This window comes from Myotis yumanensis, unplaced genomic scaffold (genome assembly GCF_028538775.1).
Source record: "Myotis yumanensis isolate MYYU_CA2020_CCGP unplaced genomic scaffold, mMyoYum1.0.hap1 SCAF_9, whole genome shotgun sequence".
Classification (NCBI taxonomy): domain Eukaryota; kingdom Metazoa; phylum Chordata; class Mammalia; order Chiroptera; family Vespertilionidae; genus Myotis; species Myotis yumanensis.
This window is the reverse complement of record NW_027223760.1, coordinates 25,690,952-25,710,533: the sequence shown is the minus strand read 5'-3', so window position 1 is coordinate 25,710,533 and position 19,582 is coordinate 25,690,952. Positions and strand designations below refer to the sequence as shown.

General features: G+C 45.0%; 1 protein-coding gene across 2 annotated transcripts in view; it reads left to right on the top strand.

Annotated features, from left to right (window-relative positions):
* CHCHD3 (coiled-coil-helix-coiled-coil-helix domain containing 3) overlaps positions 1-15,187 on the top strand; it is a 269,949-nt gene extending 254,762 nt beyond the window's left edge. For both annotated transcript variants that reach the window (XM_070423916.1, XM_070423918.1), the window contains one exon: positions 14,467-15,187. In XM_070423916.1, coding sequence (XP_070280017.1) covers positions 14,467-14,490 — 24 coding nt within the window. In that variant the 3' untranslated portion in view covers positions 14,491-15,187. The remainder of the gene's footprint in view (positions 1-14,466) is intronic.
* Positions 15,188-19,582: the final 4,395 nt, after the last annotated feature.

Here is a 19,582-nt window from a genome sequence, read left to right as displayed (position 1 = left end):
AAAAAAAGATTCTTACTACAATAATACTTTTCCCAGTCGTTCTGAACTTTTGTCCTCTATAATAATTGTGTCTTCAAGGTCATTGCTCCCTATTTCTGGGCCAATACTCAAAGCCAGCAATGAAGAATGATACAAGTTCAGGGGCCAGCAGCTTTGGGTCTATAAGCAGCAAGTAGTCATGTGGAGAGCCTGGTTTAAAACAAACAAAAAACTAAAACAAAAACTTACCATTCAATCTTCTACCAGTTGGTAGAGTCTACTCACTTGGCAGGGAAAGTGAGCCCAGGAGCAGGATTTAGGAAATATTTCCATCACTTTTTATACCAGAGCTGTATTCTTCTCTGGACCCTTCATGTTCAGAATAAGGTGATGTTCACAGGACATGTGTTTTCTCTCATTTATGTACTTTAGAATGCTCATGATGAACTCTGAAGCCAATTATCAATTCTGGCCGGTCAATAATTGCCTATCATTTAACTGATTTAACAGTTGCATGTAGGCTGTTCTGAGATAGAAATTGTTGGAAACCTTGATTCTTTCTGCTGCTAAACTCCCTGGAGTTGACGTTCTAGCCCAACTAAATCTGGTGCTTGAGCTACACAGCATGCCTTTCTGCAGTCTGATTTGCCGTAGTTATAATAATACCACTTAGCATAAATTTCTAACATCCCTTCTGATGGGAGGATTGGTATTACCTGCATAGCTGGGCAATAATGGCAATGCTAGTGGTCCTCCTCAGCCACGGTTTCGCTTGCCACAGTTTCAGTCACCCGCGGTCAGCCGCGGTCTGAAAATACTACATGCAAAATTCCAGAAGTGAGTGACGATTCTTAAGTTTTAAATTGCACTGTTCTGAGTAGTGTGATGAAACTTTGGGCCATCCCACTCCATTCTTCCTGAGACGGGAATCGTCCCTTTGTCCAGTGCATTCACACTGTACATACAGTACAATAAGATGTTTTGAGAGAGAGATATAGGGAGACCACATTCACATACCTTTTATTGCAGTAAATTGCTATAATTGTTTAATTTTATTAGTAGTTGTTACTCACTGTGTCTAATTTATAAATTAAATGTTCTCATAGGTATGTATATGTGTATAGGAAGAAACTATAGTATATCTGTGGTGCTTTTGTCTAATCCATTAGACAAAATGTGCATCCCCTGGAAGTACTGGAACATATTGCAGATAAGGGAGGACTACTGTTACCAAGATGTATTAAAAGCCTATGTTGTCTTTGAAAGCCTGATGGCTTGAGGCTTTTTTCTATTTCTTGCTCGTAGTGACACTTGTATAGCTCTTAATAGTACGCCCGGGATTTTTTTCTTTAAAGGTCTTCAGTAGAAATAATGTTGATGTTGTTGTTCGTACATTGTATTTGCAAAAGCAGCTTCTGATAGGCTCTTAACAAGCCTGGCATCCAATATTAATACCAACGGAGCATTTGGGACCTGCAAGTTGGCGCATGGGCTTTTCTGACCTGATATCAATGCTGTATGGAGGTGGAGGTGGCAGCCGGGCTAGGAATGGCCGTGATAAAGTGGATGTTTTGGGGCTGGTGTCTAACGCAGGTGCCCATCTCCCCAGCGTGACCTGTAGCATCACTGTAGTGGCAGCTGCAGAGACGTCTGGGGTATTGACTCCATCCTGCCTGTCTGATGTGTTGAATCATCCTCACATAGCCCCATGAGATCGATGACATACATCTATGGAATAAAACAAAGTTACCTTGCGACACAATCAGATAGGCCATGTGGGACAATTGAGAGTTCAAGTGCAGATCCGAGTTTATATCCGAGCTGTGTCTCTTACTAGCTCTCTGACCTTGGGCCTTGATTTTTCTCGTATGTGAATTGGGGCAATGTTATCTCCAGTGTTGTTGTGAGGATTACATTTATATACAGTATTCATAAATCTTATTGTTTCCTTTTCTACTCAGTTGTATATTTCATGCTGAAACCATCTGAATGGATTGGACAAAAGCATCAGATTATTAGTAGCGATTCCGAGACCCTCCTGTCCCCCTACCCAACCTGCAATATGATTTAACACTGTTTTCAGCAAACATCTTTCCAGCACCTATTGTTTTGATCACTCTTACTTTCAGGTATTAGGGAGTATAACACTGCTAATATTAAAAATATGTATGTCCACAAAACGTTTTTATCCTAAAATGGGCAACACTGAAATGGGCAAGAACCAAGAAACATTAATACCTTGTATTTCTTTCTATAGTACTTTAGATTTCAAGGTGATTTCACATCCATTCTTTTGTTTTTTTGGTGTTTGTTTGTTTATCCTTACCCGAGGATATGTTTTACTGATTTCAGAGAGAGGAAGAGGGAGGTACGAGAGAAACATCGATCAGTTTCCTCCCGAACGAGCCCCCACCAGGGATCAAGCCCGCCACCCAGGCATGTGCCCTGACCGGGAATCAAACCTTTCGGTGCACGGGATGACGCGCTAACCAACCGAGCCACCCAGCCACGGCCTCTTGCTTGTTTTTGATGACAACCTGAGATGTAAAGAGAGATGATTTTGTTCTCTTCATTTTACAGTTGAGAGAATTGAAACCCAGGGAAGTCATGATGTTAAATTTAACAACTAAACCAAAATATACCTTGCCATCAAAACAAAAAATTTAAAAATAGTGTTTGACTTTTGAGTTGGGTGCATGAAGGTGCATCCATCTTCCACCAATACAGATATAAGGCAATGAGGGAAAATGCGTACAGTAATCATGACTTGAAGGGAAACACCGTGAAGATCAAACTAAGTAGTTTGTTCTAGAGGCTGAGGGTAACCAATGGGGAGTGGAATTGCAGAGGGGCAAGCAAAGGGGTAGTTCCTCACAGCCCCATTTTAAATCCTTGCCAGAATGGCCACAGGGAGTTATATCGGCACTTGGTGTGTACTCTTACTCTGATACCACCTTTCCTTTTTCTCCTTGTCGAGTTAGTCTGAGTGCTGTCCCCAGCGCTCCCGTTGTTAGAAGAGTCTCTGACAGGACATCTGGTCCTGGTCATCTACTACAGTTCCTGCCTGGGCCCCCCCCCCTTCTTATGTTTCCTTGTTACATCCAAAGAGCAGGCTAGACATGCCAACATAGAAAGCACTGACCATGACAACAGCCCATTAGGTTGCCCTGTCCATTTCCGGTGTAGTGCATGAGTTTTCCCCTTGGAATAATTCCAACAGCCAAGTCCATTCCACTTTTAAATGACTCATAAGATGGGGCTTTCACTGGTGTCCTTGGGGCATTGTTCTGAGACTAATAGACTTTAATGATAGGAAGATTTCCGGATATTCCTTAGCCCTACTTTTCTCCTTTCTTAGTCATCCACGGATTCACATCAGTCTTTTTTCAGCTATTCTTGAACAGTTCCTCATGGGTTGACAGGAGACATTTAGACTGTTACTTCCAATATAATAAGTATGTGTCTTCACGGAGGTAAAGAGATATTAAATTGCTATAATTATTATATCAAAGACTTAAAAGCTACTGGCCAGCTAGATGAGATACAACATTTAAAAATGTAAGGGGATGTCAATTGGTAGACTTCTATGTCTTTTATTTCTCATATCTGCTTAGCCCCACAGCTTGTAAAAACTCCCTAAGATTGAACTACCTGCTCTTTACCGTTAAAACCCAATTCCCATTTAATCTTCATTCACCTACCTTACAGGAGACTGGAGGGAGGCAGAGGTGGGAAGCCAGTAGTAATTGTCCACTAGTGGCCCAAATGTGCCCAGGTGCTGTTTATAAAAAGGGTGTGTGTGGAAAGGGCTTGCTCTCAGAAGATCTGCATTCCTGTGCTCCGTGGGACACCCCACTCACTGTCCCTCAATTTGCTTGCAGAATCCAGCTCCTGGGGGGTGAGGGAGGTAGTGATTCTAAGCGTTCTGGCTCTGTCTCAGCCCTGCTGATACTGACAGAAACCTACGGAGCCGGCTGGACTCCTGGGAGCATTCTCTGGTTCACTGGAGGGTAGTTTGTGGGAAGTGCTGTAGCCAACACCAGCCTGGTCATGGCGACCGGGTTTTCAGTTGCTTCCTTGGGAAATTAAGGGTTGAACTAGGTGATGCGCGAGGGCCTTCCTCTGTTACCTAGGACAATTCTCCGTCCACCTGTGAGAGCAGGCGGCGGTGCACACAGGCACACCTGTTGGTGAGCACTTTGATGTGAGGAGCTGTGGCTCGTGGGTACCAGCAGCACCCTTGCTCTGGGGGCCTCCAGCCTGTTCGATTCTGCTGTCAGCCAGAAGCTTTCACTCCGGAAGCACAGCTGCATTTCCCATCGGTCTGCCTGTCGTCTGGCCTCCCACAGCTGCACCCTTTCCTGGGAAGTTGTACACCTGTCAGCCCCGGGGAAGCAAGGTGGCAGAATGAACTTGGGAGGGGGTGAAAACAGTTTCCAAGTCTCTCCTAAGTCAGTGAAGTGAAAAATGGGAATCTCAGCGCTGCCTGGCAGAGTGTAGGCTACTGGCTAATCAAGTGCATTCGGAAATGCAGGCGGAGTACCTGAGCCACCCTAGGCCCCTCTGGACTGCAGTGGCTTTCACCCTGTGTGCCACGGGTGGTGAGGGACTGTGAGGTCAGAGCAGAAGAGCCAAAGAAAGTCCAGGACAAGATGCAAGGGCCAGACCCAGGAGATGCCCAGAGAACAGAGGCAGGTGCAGCCCGGAGGCAGGTGATGGAGCCAGGCAGGAGTCGATGAACCATGGCAGAGGTTGAATTCAACAAGTGGGCCATAGGCAGGCAAGCAGCTGGCTGAAGAAGGAAGCCCCTCCCGGGTGTGTCTACTTCCCGCCGATCCCTCGTCCAGCTGTAGTGGGAACATGGGGTCAAGACCCTGATAAGTGAGATCCGAACATGAAGTTACTTCATCAAAGGCTAGCGCCTCCCGTCCCGGGTTAGCCTCCAGTTCGGAAGCCTTAGGCTCGGTGCACGTGGAGGAGGTTCCTGCGGCAGAATGTGCCAGCTTTCTTAAAGACACTGTAGTTTCTCTCTCTCTAACTTGGATTGTGTTAGACCAGGGCTCGAATACTGCCCCATTATTTGAGTCTGAAGAGGGCTTGAAAACATAGTGGTCGTTATCTCTTTAGAAATCAGAATTCTTGAAAGAAAAGCCTGGTGTGGTGCCAGAGCAGGCCGCACTTTATCATCATTTTCAGGCCAACTATAAACGCAAATGATTTGATAGACTATAGGCTGGTGGAACTAGACAGACCTCAGATCGTGTAACCTGATCGCGTCTTTTCACTTGGAAACTCAGCGCCAGGAGTCCCAGTGCTGTGTAGCTGGGGCGGAGTGCAGACCAGAATAGCTCAATCCTGTCGCCAGACCAGTGCGCTCTGCCCTGCAGGATCGGGTCTCACGTGCTGGTGAGCATCACAGTCACCTGGGGAGTTCATTTAAAACTCGCATGCCTGGCCCCGTCCCTGGAGATTCTGATTCTGATCTTGGACGTTGGAACTTTGAACAGGTTCCCCAAGTGACTGTCCACAGAGCGCTGGAGCTCACTGGCCTGCACTGCCCTGGAGACAACCTTTTCGAGGCCCTGCCCAGTCTTTGTTCTCTCTCTTTCGGGAGATGAGGAGCTGCCCCTGTCTGTCGCTGCTGACCTGATCTAAGCAGAGGTCTGATCAGATAGATCCTAGGGAGGAGTTCCTGGTTCGGCCTAGGAACGAATCAGAAGATGTCTTGGACAGAAGGCGGGAGCCCCTGAAAAAGTTCTCCTCTCTCCTCCCCTGACCATTGAAACTGTGGTGCCCTGGCTGAGGAGCCACGCCCAGTTTTATGGGCGGGAGGGAGGAAAGAGGCTCCCAGCCATGGTAACCCAGTGCCCTGGCCAGCCCACATGGTGACTGGACCCTCCCTTGGCTCTGCTGCTTTAGTCACCCTGCTCGTCCTCTGAGCCCAGGACCCCTGTCCTGTGCACTTGGTTCAGATGCCACAGACGCCCACCGTCAGGGAGCAGAGATAAAGCCTGAGGTTGACTTTTGGGAAGACCTGCAGGAGCAGGTTTTATATTGTTTGAGGGCTTCTTTATCAGCACCACCCGCTGGCATCCACCAGTCATCCAGCCGGGCTGCCCGTGCTCAGGGTGACACAGGGATAGGCCACATAGATTTCACGTCCTTCAAGGTCACCGCCCTTTGAATTTGGAGCCACATCAAAGCAAACTAAATTCCAAACTAAATTGTTAGCTCAGCCCCTTCCGTCATAGGAATCCTTTTCTAAACCACTTTCTGAGAGTAATAGTTGCTTTATGACCTTTCCTTTTTGAAAATCGGGGTTTAATAGAAGAAATGCTACCATGGTAATAGACTTCGATCTCTCTTAATAGGCATTTCTTTTGTAGTGCTTACCCTTCAGGTCAGGCCTGCAGTTAATGTGTCTGTTGTGGCAGCCAACTGCATAAACAGTTCGTTGCTTGTCACTGAATTTGAATATTACGCAGAGCATTATCATAGAAGATGTGGAACAAGATCTAGGCATAAAAAAGTTAACTTGTGTTTCCTCCAGAGCAGGAAGAAAGAACAGCCCTTGCTGGGGGGGAATCAGGCCCGATATTGAAAACAAAATGAGTTAGCTAATCAGATCTTCAGGTGGTCAGGAGCAGTACTTGTCGCACCGGCAAAGCTCGCTTTGTGCTTCTCCTAAATTGAATTTATCGATCACTTTTGCTTCAATCTCACAATCGTCTCATTCTCTCTTTACTACTCGCTCCATTCTCATCCACCCCCCACTCTCCCGTCCCTCCTCAGTAAAACTCGAGTGCACCCAGGACATGTTCCCCTTTTGGGTTCCCCATGACCCTTTCCCTGGAAGCCTTCCTGCTTCCCTACCCGGCTTTATTAGGGCTTTTGAAGTCTTGGCGAGACACTGGGGAAGCTCAGCCAGAGACTGAATGGTATCCTTTAGAGAAAAAGAAAACTATTTTTATTCTCTTTGTGGCGATTGTTTAGCAATCCAGGGTGGCCACAGTGTCTCCTAACTATATAGCTTCAGCCAATAGCCAACATGCCGCTGTAATTCGGGAACCAGTTGACAAGATTACTGTGTCACAGAACTATTTGAGAAACACAGTTAAGATCGTTTTAGTAAGTGGAATTGGCACACAGTCTCTGGTCTCCCGGCCCTGCTCTGTCTGACTGTGGGAGCTGCCGTGTCCCTTCCTGGGCAGCAGGAAGCAGAAGGAAAGAGCAGCATTGATGCGAACCCGGGCCTCCTTTGGAAATTTCTCCAGTTGTCTGTAAAGGGGTTTATGCAGGTCCCAAATGAGAATGATGAACAAATGCAAGGAATTTCTTTCTGTATATTAAGTCTTAACCATTCCTTAAATGAAGGAAGCGATTTTTTATAATTTGCAGATATTCTCCCCATTCTTCGGGAATTTCCTATGTTAATTTATGCGGTGGTAAAGTTATGTGGTGTTGAAACTCAGCCCAACAGCAGCTGCTTACAGGACCCATACAGCGACTACAGGAGGACCTATAAAGGCGGCCACCACGTGACAGACCCTGCCAGTCTGGGGATCCCCTCACCCAGAGGCCCTCGGGTCTGGGTGTTCGCAGGTTTCACTGCAGAAGGTGATACAGTAATCACTCAGGGTGTTTTACCTATTCATCTTTTTTAGAAATTCTACTTGACCTTGCATTTGTTAATGTCTGTGACGGAAGGGAGGCGTTTGGTACCACCTCTGCCCCCCTTGGTGGCAACTGAAGGCAGTTTGACAATATAACATGTGTGTAGACCAGCCCTGGGAGACACAGGTTTTCCCCTTGTGTCTTCAAAGAATCATCCATGAACCAACCGGACTGTAAAGCATGTGTCGGCATTTTGTGAGTGTGGGTACTTACTGTGTCTCCTGTTTGTTCAGAGTGTTCTTCTGGTGCCTTATGTCAGACCACACCAGCTGGGCTCACCTTCCCTCTTAAGGAGAGTCTGACATTCTTACCACCACCTGAGGTGGCTGGAAAATTGCCCTCTGTGTTTGGTTGGAGCTGCAGGGAGAAGAACAGTAAAAAGACCCCCCAGATTCTAGAATAATACTAACTGTAGCTTTAATTATAGTGGGATCACTGCTGATTATTTTGCAACAGTTGAAAGGGGGTACATTTGTTAAATAAAAAAAAACTTCCATGGCCTAGGCTTTATTAAAAGAAAGGGTTATTGAGCCAGATGCTAGCCAGAAGAGGACCGGATCCTGGGTCCATGGTCCACACCATCAGCAGCAGGCTGGATGGAGAAGACAGCAAGTCCCCCGTCCTGAAGTCCATGAGCCCTTTTATAATCGAGTGGTGTCTTGCGGAAGAAAGGTGTGATTTGTTTTGAGACAATTTACATTGACTACCGATAAGGCAGACGGGAAGAGATGAAGTGGAACAGTGCAGAGTCCGTAAGAGAAGGTACTGACTACTTTTGGTTGGTTGTGGGCCACGGTCCAGAAGTTCACGCACCTGCAGGATGGGGTGACTGGTGGTCGCAACAGAAGTCAGTTCACAGCTCCACCCTGCACAGGAATGTGAGCAGTCCACTGTTAGCTGCCCACAGCTGTGAGCTGGTGAACACACTGTGTTTCTCTCCCAGCCACTGTGATTTAATTTAGGACAAATCAGAATTTTTCTCTTGTTGATTATCATATGGTTGTCGCTATAACCGTAAGATCTAAACGGTAGAGCAAGGCCCAGCCATGTAATCTTGACCGGGCAGACAACAGCGTCAAGTTCCCATTGGCAAGTTAAGGAAAGCAGTGAGTGTATAACCCCAAAATGTAAAACGGCTTCACTCATAGAGTAATTGTTTCCGTTAATAATTCAATACCCGTAGATGGGCTCAGTATAGATCGGCTTTATACTGACTTCCGTTTTGTATTAATATATAATGTTGTGGCAAGGGTGTCTATGTATCTAGAATTTATAGTTTCCAGTCCATGTAGTTGGAGAAAGTTGCACTCAGATCAAGCCACAGAGGGGTGGGGTGGGGAGTGGGGAGGGGGAGGATGAGGATAAATGCGATGCTATGATGTGTGGCATTGCCTGGTCTGATTCTTCATGCTAGGTGCTCAGTTTTTAATTTTCCCAACAAGCACAGAGCTTCCTGAATGGTGGGCTGGAGAGGAGCCTCGCAGTCAGGTGTGGTTCCACAGCACTGACCTCTGCTGAGCAGCATTTGGCCTGGTTTGCTTAGTCCTTCCTGTTTTCTCTCGATGCAGCTGGCTCTCTGATTTACTTCCTTCTTGACCAGGCGTCCTCAAACTACGGCCCTCGGGCCACATGCGGCCCGCCAAAAACATTTATCCGGCCCGCCGGGTGTTTTTGCTGCCTCTGCCTGTTCTGCTTAGCAGCCAATTTGTCCCGGGCCCGCAGTGCGCATGTGTGGAATGTCTGAGGGACAGTGAACTGGCCCCCTTTTTAAAAAGTTTGAGGACCTCTGTGACCATGCCATTGTCTTTTTTAAAAAAATTCTTTATTGTTGAAAGTATTACATATGTCTCCTTTTTCCCCTCATTGCCTTTCCTGACCATCCTATGTGAGTTCTCTCCACACTAGCTTGCCTGCTTTTATATCTGATCTTCTTTTGTACCCCGTGGGCATGGACTTCTTAGAAACCTATGATCATTGAGATTCAGGGTGAGCCATCCAGTACTTTTGTGACCCACACACTTATTTGTCCTTCCACTCTTTCTGTTCTGTCCCTTTATTTCAGTCTTTTTTTCTTGACCTTAAATCTTCATCTCTAAAGACCTTTGACCTCTTTTCCCAAGCCTGCACTTCCTTCTAGACCAGTGGTTCTCAACCTTCCTAATGCCGCGACCCTTTAATACAGTTCCTCATGTTGTGGTGACCCCCAATTTCATTGTTACAAATTGAACATAATTAAAGCATAGTGATTAATCACAAAAACAGTATGTAATTATATATGTGTTTTCCGATGGTCTTAGGCAACCCCTGTGAAAAAATACCACGTGCGGGTGCACATGTACAGTGCGATTGAAACTTCGTGGCCACACTCAAGGGGCCAAAGAGCCGCATGTGGCTCTCGAGCCGCAGTTTGCCGACCACTGTTCTAGACATTTCTATGAGGTCATTCCAGACTCACAAGCCCCAAACTTAAGTCATCTTCCTCATTTCCAGTGTGTCTCCTCTCACTGATTTCCCGGTTTCTCTGAGGATCCAATCTCCCTGCCACTGAGGATCCACCACAACTTAGGTCTCACCGTCTCTTTTTGTTCCCATGTTTTTATGGCTCTCTCTCTTATCCCCTCCCTTGCTTGGTTTCTAATCTGCCTCCTCCCTGGTCTTTCTTCCTCCAGACTCTTCTCTGTTGGCTTCATTATGCTCAGGGTGTCAGGATAGCCTTCACTCTGGGCCCCTCTTACTTCTCTGGTATATCCTGAGCACCCACCCTTTCCTCTAGCCAGGCCTGTCTCTTTCCTCCGGCCTCCATACATATGGGCTTATTCCCATCTGAGTCTTTTCACTGCCTCCCAGCCTGGCCTGTCCCAGCCCTACGCCTCTTCCTTTTCTCTATATTCTGTCCGTCCTGCAGGATCATTGAGTTGCCTCTTCTGATTGCTCAGCTACAGAGCTGGCCTCTCCTGGGCAGAACCACTTTCCTGGAAGCATACTCAAGAAACGAGGAAACAGGAAGGAAAAAATTGCATTTGGTTGTATATTCTTTTGTTCTTCTTGAATTTTATACTGTTTGTGTGTATTATTCAGTGAAATAATTTTAGCACATATTTAGCAAATATGTTTAAAAATCACAAGTAATTACTCTGTGTCACACCTTAGTTTTCCATGAGCATGTATATTGGTTTCCCCATAGCACCTAAGTCAGTGCAGTGGGTACCTGCTAGGACCTTCGTGAAGGGCTGGATAGAAGAGATGCGGGAAGAAGGCATGAACAGATTAGAGGCAACCTTGGACCTGACCTAACTTCTTCTTACTGAGTAATTTCAAAACTAAAAGGAAAAAGATCACTCTTGCCTTTTTTTAAGATTCTTAAGAATAGAGAACCTAGAAACAGAACCTAGTGAGAGAACCTAGAGACAGAACCTAGAAACAGAACCTAGTGAGAGAACCTAGAGACAGAACCTAGAAACAGAACCTAGTGAGAGAACCTGGCTGAAGAATCTAGAGACAGAACCTGGATAGAACATGGCAAGAGAACCTGACCAGAACCTGGGACCAGAACTTGGCTGGAGATCCTAACAAGAACTTCGCTGGAGATCCTGACCAGAACTTGGCTGGAGTTCCCGGCTAGAGATCCTGGCTAGGCTGCGGATCAACTGAAAAAAAAAAAAAAAAAAGATTCTTAAGAATAGAGGCTGTATACCTGGCTACATCTGGTTATAGAGTTTTAATCTGATGATTAAGAATTCTTCCTGGCTAGGATTTATATATAGAAAATTCTAAAGAGTCATAATAATGTATTAAAGCTAAATTCAGTAAAGATGCAGTATACAAAATTAACACACAAAAATCAGTAATGTTTTCTACATATTAACAATGAATATTCTGGGGGGAAAAAAGAGATTGGTCACATTTATAATAGTATCAAAAAATAAAATACTGCCGGGCTGGCATGGCTCAGTGATTGAGCATCGACCTATGAACCAGGAGGTCACGGTTCAATTCCCAGTCAGAACACATGCCCAGGTTGCAGCTTGATCCCCAGTGTGGGGCATGCAGGAGGCAGCCAATCAGTGATTCTCTCTCCTCATTGATATTTCTATCTCTTTCTCCCTCTCCCTTCCTCCCTGAAATCAATAAAAATATTTAAAAAATAAAAATTAATAAAAAACAAATAACAAAAAAAATCATAAAATACTTAGGAATAAATCTATTTTCACCAGTGACGTGAAAGATCTCTACTCTGAAAATTACAAGACATTGATGAAGGAAACCAAAGAAGACACAAATAAATGAAAAGCTGTCTTATGTTCATGGGTTGGGAGAATTAAATTTGTTAAGATGCCAATACTTCCAAAAGTCGTCTGTAGATTCTGTGCAATCACTATCAGAATTCCAATGGTATATTTTTTTACAGAAATAATAAAAAAAAGAAATCCTAAAATTTGCGAAGAACCACAAAAGACTCCCAATAGTCCAAGCAATCCTGAGAAAGAAGAATAAGGTAGGAGAATTACACTGTCTGATTTCAAGCTCTATCACAAAGTTACAGTAATCAAACAGTGTGGTACTGGCATAAAAACAGATAAGTAGACCAGTGGAACGGAATTGAGAGCCCAGAAATAAACCCAGCATGGTCAACCAATATTTGACAAGGGGCCCAAGAATGCTCAATGGAGAAAAGACAGTCTCTTCAATAAATGGTGCTGGGGAAATTGGATATTCACAGGTAAAAGAATGAAACTTGACTCCTCTCTTACACTACTTAAAAAATTAACTGAAGTGGATTAAAGAATCAAATGTAAGACCTTAAAGCATGAAACTCCTAGAAGAAAACACAGGGGAAAAGATCGTTGACATGGGTCTTGGTAATGATTTTTTGGGAATCACACCTAAAACACAAACAACACAATAAAAAAACACATTAAGTGGGACTACATCAATCTGAAAAGCTGTACAGCAAAAGAGACCATTAAGAAAATAAAAAAAAAAACCCAGCATATGAAATGGGGAAAACTGTTTGCAAACCATATATCTGATAAGTAGTTAATATTGAAAGTAAATAAAGAACTCATACTACTCAATAGCAAAAAATAAAAAATCATCTAATAAATGGGCAAAAGACCTGCACAGACAGTTTTCTAAAAAAGATGTATGAATGGTTAACAGGTATATGAAAAGATGCTCAACATCGTTAGTCAATAGGGAATTACAACAAATGCTGACAAATATGTGATGAAGAGGAAAGCCTTGTGCACTGTTGGTGGGAATGTAAATTGCCTCAGGCATTATGAAAAACAGTATGAAGATTCCTCAAAAAATTAAAAATAGAACTACCGTATGATCCAGCAATTTCACTTCTAGGTATATATCCAAAGAAAATGAATACGCTTAACTTGAGAAGATGTCTGCACTTCCATGCTTATAGCGGCATCATTCACAGTGGCCCACGGCATGGACACAACCTCGGTGTTCATTGATGGAAGAATGGATAGAGAAGTTGTGATAATACACAATAGTGTAATATTTAGCCATAAAAATACACACCTAGGAAATCCTACCATTTGTGACAACAAGGACGGACCTTGAAGGCATTAGGCTAAGTGAAATAAGTCAGAGAAATACAAATACCATGATATCACTCATATGTAGAATTTAAACAAAACAGACCAAACTCATAGAAAAGGAGATCAGATATGTGGTTACCATAGGCAGGGCCTGGAGAAAGGTGGTCAAAAGGTCCAGACTTCCAGTGACGTAATGTACAACATGGACAGGAGAGCTAACACTGCTGTATGCGGGAAAGCTGTTGAGAGAGTTCTCATCACAAGGAGACATTTTTTGTTTTTGTTTTCCTTTTATTGTATCTATGAGATGATGGATGTTAGCTAAACCTGTTGTGGTGATCATTTCACAGAGTATATAAATCAAACCAATGTGCTGTGCACCTTAAACCTTACGCAGTGATGTACGTCAGCGACTCCTCACCTGCAAAAATAAATGGCTAAATAGATGGTAGGGGATGTTTCTGCAACATTTTGGGAACAGATACCTGGGTAACTTTGCCCAGCATCACAAGCTCAGGAGCATGTGCGTCCTGCCTGCAGTGGGCAGACGTTCTCTGTCGGGGAGAGAATCCCGTCTTCAGCTGAGATTCCTCTCAGAGCCCTTGGGGTTTAATCTCTGCCCTCTACACCTCCCTTACCGCACCCCCCCCCCCCCCCCCGGTCTTCCCCCAGTCCCTGTGGCCACCAGAGATGCTTCCATACATTTCAAATGACCGAGGAGTGAGATGGCACATGCACTGCCACCCCCCCACCCACCTCATGGTCCAGGCCTTTGCACCCCCCTCAGGGTTCAGCTGGATGTGGGCGGGGAGCGGTCATTTGGAGATTGTGCACGGTTAAGCAGTGGTGTCCATTAAAGGCAGTGATATTTTGCCCTAACTGGTTTGGCTCAATGGATAGAGTGTCAGCCTGCGGACTGAAGGGTCCCAGGTTCGATTCCGGCCAAGGGCACATGCCTGGGTTGCAGGCTCGATCCCCGGTAGGGGGTGTGCAGGAGGCAGCCAATCAATGATTCTCTCTCATCATTGATGTTTCTATCTTTCTCTCCCTCTCCCTTCCTCTCTAAAATCAATAAAATATATTAAAAAATTAATAATAAAGGCAGTGATATTTTGAGACCAGGAGGTGTATGCCTTGCTTTGTGTGTTTTTGAAGTCGATCTTTGGAAAACAGTACAAATGATACTAAGTCCTTGCTGCCGTTTTCTGGTCCCTCCTTCTGGGGGTAAAACTTACACTTTCTCTTTCTCTTGCAGAGCATGATTGAGAAGGGAGGATAAAAGCCACTTTCAGAACAAGCAAAACTCCGTCAACATTGATTCCAGAGGTGGTGGGACATATTTTTTCCTTGTAAGAAAGTAACCTGTTTAGAGAAAAGCCGATGAAGAGCAGCACTGGGAGCAGAGTGAACAGAAGTGCATCACAGTTATTCAACAAGAACGGAAAGCTGAGGCCTAGCTAGATCAGGGATCAGCCACAAAGGACACGCCACAGTGTTAGTAACGCCGGCTGTGATGACAACGAGTGGGCAACCCTTTCTACCTTTCGTACTTTCTGTCCAACTTTCTCTTCTGACCAAGCTCCATCACTTGGTGAACCTCCACTCCGGCAAAGCTTGCGGGTGGGACCAGGGATGAGGAGATGGGAGTGGGGAGGAGAGGGCAGGATACCTCCATCCAGGCCCTCGGTGCTGGCGTAGTATCCAGACTGTGCATGTTGGGCTTCTGCTTCCTTTCTCCCTTGACTATAAGAGCTGTTTCATTTTAACTTATGACGATCATGTAAAGAAGACAAAAAGGAGAGAAAATGTCCCTCTTTTACTGGAATAATGTTTATGATTACAAGTGAAATAAGGCATTTTTTATCAACATAAAGGCAACTTTGGCTTATACAACTGCTTCTCTATCGTGAATACTGACACCTGACTTCACTCACTATCAATAATAAATTTATTTTCTGATGAAGACTGGCATTGCAGCCCGGGCCTCATGTGCTTCTTTCCAGGGGTTGGATGGTTATGCTTATGGAAACTGAGTTGATTTATATTGTTACTAGTTTCCATGTGTGCTGTACCTTTCTCCCAAAAGCTGCAGAGCCTCAACCACACAAGCGCTCCTCAGGACTTGCCTCATGGTAGGTAGGTAGGTAGGTAGGAAGGATACAGTAAGAGCTTTTCAACCTGCGTGGACCTTCCTCCTCCTGGGATGACCTAAGCCATCCTGCCTGTGGTGAGAACGAGGTTAGCTAACCTTGGTTACAAACTTCCAACCCTGCGATCTATGAAAATGTTATTTTTAAAAAGTCAACCAACCTTGAGTGTTTTCCCTCTTTCCAGTTTCATTAAAGCTTTCTAATTATGTCTCCCTTTTTTACCAGAGGATTGGTACTTCAAGCCTGGATTTTGATAAGTTGGAAATTAGTATTCACACTGAAGCTAAATGGAAAGGTCTTTCCAGGAATAGATGGAGGAGAAAATGCCAAGGCTCCGTGATGTGATCTAAATATCTTCTGTTGTGTAGAATTTCTGTTACAGAGAGAAGTACTTTAGCAAAATAATTACGAATACAGGCTCTGGAGTAGGTGCATCTGTGCTCAGATTGTGACCCCGCCCCCTCCCCCGTGGGACCTAATCAAACCCCTCACCATCCTGAGCCCCTGATTTCTCAGCTGCTGGGGTTGCGGGTGGAAGAATCTGTGTAGACATACATTCGGCTGGGTCCAGTACATGTTGGTTTGTGTGATTATTCAGTAAACTGTTGTTTGGAGTTGGTGATGTGGGAAGAATATCCACAGGCCTAGATACCTTTTACTTCGAGATGGTCTTACATTGGGAACATTTCAGCCAACCTCTAGAGACGGAAGTGTGGCCCCTTTTATCTAAATCCTGAGTTGGCTCCATTTGAAGGCATCTCGTGGACGCTTGTAGACACACCTGTGGACCTGATGCTGATTCTGAGTGACTATCGACTCTCCCGCCGTAATTACCCCGAGGCTCTGTGGTTCCTGCTCAATGAAAGCTTTTGTTTTGAGTTGTGTGTTTTTTATGGTACAAAATAAGCTGATTTGTTTAAGAGTGAAGGAAGGAGCATTGGTTGCTGGAGGAGCAGCACATCAGGCCCTGTCAGGATGGCAGCCAGGTAACTACCTGGGGGAGAGAATAGGTACACAAAAACAAGTGTTTACAAGGTGACTTGCAAATCAGCTAACTCACAGATTCCCTGCTTTGTTTTGCAATTTAGAGTGAAGAAGTTGGCGCATCCCAGGCTGCCAGTCTTGTCACTGGCAGAGAAATACAGGACTGAAGAGCCAGGCATTAAAGCTGGTGAAATCCATGAGAATGGAAGGTGGTTGGTCAGGACAGCTCCCTCCCACCACGGGTGGTTAATGTATCATCCTGATAAACAGGATGGATGCAAGGGAGAAAGACTGCACTCGGGAGGAAATAAAAGGGTGAGACGATGCCTTTTTCTACACCTTCAAGGCACCTTGCTGTTGATGGCCTGACAACTCTGTCCAGGTTACTGTTAACTTCAGGACAACTGCTTGCGAAGAATGTTGTGCTTTTGAGTCTCAGGGGAGTTACACATTCCAAATAGTTTCTCCATTAAGGAGAACACACCTTGAACTGTAGGATAGCTCATGAAGCCAAGAAAAGTCAAGTTACTTGAAAGCTGATGAGATGTTATCACACTAAACAAGTGTCTGGTGAAAGAGAAGAAAGCTGGGTGGAACCAGCACAAAGTCCTCTCTTTGAAAGGCTAATAACTTGTTACAGAAAACTTACCAACGTGATGGTTTAGAAAATTACTGACTAATCCTTATTAGTAGCAGATGTGGACTGCTAACAGCCAAATGCTGCGGCTTGCTGGTCTACCAATGAGACGCCTCTACAGCAGCTGTATGCAGTATTTTGCTTAGAACTGAACAAGCGGCCAGATGTCTCATCATGTCTGCCTTAGGAGTTGGGAACCTGTGGTTCTTAGCTTGATATCTTTCAGCCCACAGGTATAACTGCTTTTGCCAGAAACCCACAGGATAATTCCCTCTCCCCCATTTCAGCCGTTAAGAGCTGACTTTTCCAAGATTTAAGACCTAGAGCCGTTGAACAATTGAAAGGGTAAGCAGTAGCTTCCTAGGATTATTCTGTTTTGAGTTAATATACTTGAAAGGCTACTGCTTTGAATGAATGAGTTAATATGCGTTCGTTCATTCTCTGTCGGTGCTCCCCTATGCCCCCAAGTTTTCATCTCTTTCTTTACCTCCCATCTGTATCTCCTCCTCTAGCCTCTTCTGTAATGGGTTGAGACCTTTCTCACCTTTCTCAGCCTTCCAAGGCCACTTCCTGGGAGGTAACATGGGAGTGTACAGTCCTGAGCTCTGGCTCTGGTTTCTGCTACTGTTGCCTTGGGATGAGTCACTTCCCCACAGGGTCCTAACTGCCCGGGGGTGCCCTGGTTCTCCATTATAACAAATGACTTTTGGTACTTTCTTTTCTTACCAGCCTCCTAAGTCGTAAACTAGTTATAGATTGAGAACTTCTTTTCTTTTTTCTTTTTTTTAAGATTGAGAACTTCTTATCTTTAGTGATTTCTTATTTTGCAGTTCCTAACTTATAAACCAGGTATATGGAGTTATTTTAATTTTCTGGGGGAAGTAACTTTGTATTTAGTTCTCTGTAGCCTTTGAGCGTGTTTTCCTATAGTTTGTGATCTTCATTAGAAAAAAATATGGTTTGCTGTCACTTGCCCTGGGGGATGGGCTGTATCCATTCTGAAATGTCTTCCTAGGACATGTAGCCAGTCGAGCCAATGAGACTACAATCCAGACCACCCCGAACAGGAGCCCGTGGTGCTTCCACTTTTACCTGCAGCATCTGGACAGTGCATATGCTGGTTAACTTACGTCCATGCTTATTTTTAAATTTACTATAGACATTTGCTTTAGCCTCTCTCTCCCACTGGGCCCTTAAAAGAATGCAAAGTTTTCAGGTGCCAGTTTTTTAACCTTCTCCTTCCCTTGACCCACTTAATGTCAGGTGCCAACAGCGACAGTAAAGGGAATTTAAGGGAGGGAAGATAGGTTACTATCCATGAGTGGAACACTGGCTCTTGGAGACCAAGGCTGCGTGGAGAGAAGGACTGGGCATTATTCCCATAAACTTCTTTTCATTTTCCAGCCTCTGTCATTTCGAATCCACTGGCACATGAAGAAGAGAGTCCTTTTTAATTATTCCAATTTAGATGATCTAGAGCTATATCATTTTAGCATCATCCCAGCCGGCTCACCACCCAGGGAGGTGGGGTGGGCAGTGATTTTTCAGGCGGTGAAATGGGAAACTGAGGGCCTCCCTTGTGTACCAAAGAGATCGAGTCCTGCCCGACCCGCCTCAGGAGCCCAGCTGTGCTGCCCAGCTGTGCTGCTCTCAGCACTCCCAGGGAAATGCTGGTTTGAATGGATAAGCGCTACAGGCAAAGGAGACGTGTTTCCCCACATCCAGAATGAGGGTCAGTTTGCTCATCTGACAGGGCCCCTTACTCTAAGAATTTTGGCCCAAGTACCAGATAGCTGCCGGAACTTCCAATTAATTACTTTACCTTCCAAAACCCAAAGTCATGGGCACCCTGTTTTGGGAGAAAATGACCAACCACCTAATTCATTTTGTATCCAGGTGATGCTTGAAGATCATGAAATTTCATATTTCATATCATATGCTCTCTCTCCTGGTGCCTCTCGCCTCAATGTTGCTGGCAGACCCCTAAAAAAAGAGTTGAATTGCTTTAAGGGAGACTGGAAAAGTCACCACCCAACTAAAAAAATCTACTTTTCCTGTGAGTTGTCTTGAACCTTCCTAATAGACCCCCAGCCTTCTGCAGACCCTCATAATATGCTTTGTTTTAGGGGACAGTCCAGTGCTAAACCCAGTTTGGATTCAGAAAACATGGTTCCCATCTGTATGCTTTTCAGTTAAGAAAGTTGAAAATTGAAACGATTAAGTTCAGTCCCTGAAACTCCCTCAAACCAAGTCAACTCTACCTGAAAAGCAGCTACGCCTCAATTTAATGCAATGCTTCAAACCACCAAAAGTGGGTTTGATTAGGTGAGGCCTCCATACACTTCAAAGATTTTCCCAGGCAGCAAAGCGGGGCTTCCCTCACCTCTGGTCCCCTCTGCCTCCCTGGGAGGGTCCTTACTGGGCTGTGGTCACTGTCACTTTGCATGAGGCCAGTCTGCTTTGAATAGAGCCCTGCCTTCAAAGTGAATGGCATTTCCATAATGGCTTTTAAGTGCAGATGTGGAGGCCCCAGAGGTCACTGGCCGGGATACTGGGTACCACTGTGCTCCAGCGGCCTTTCCTTTCTGGACTTCCTCAGG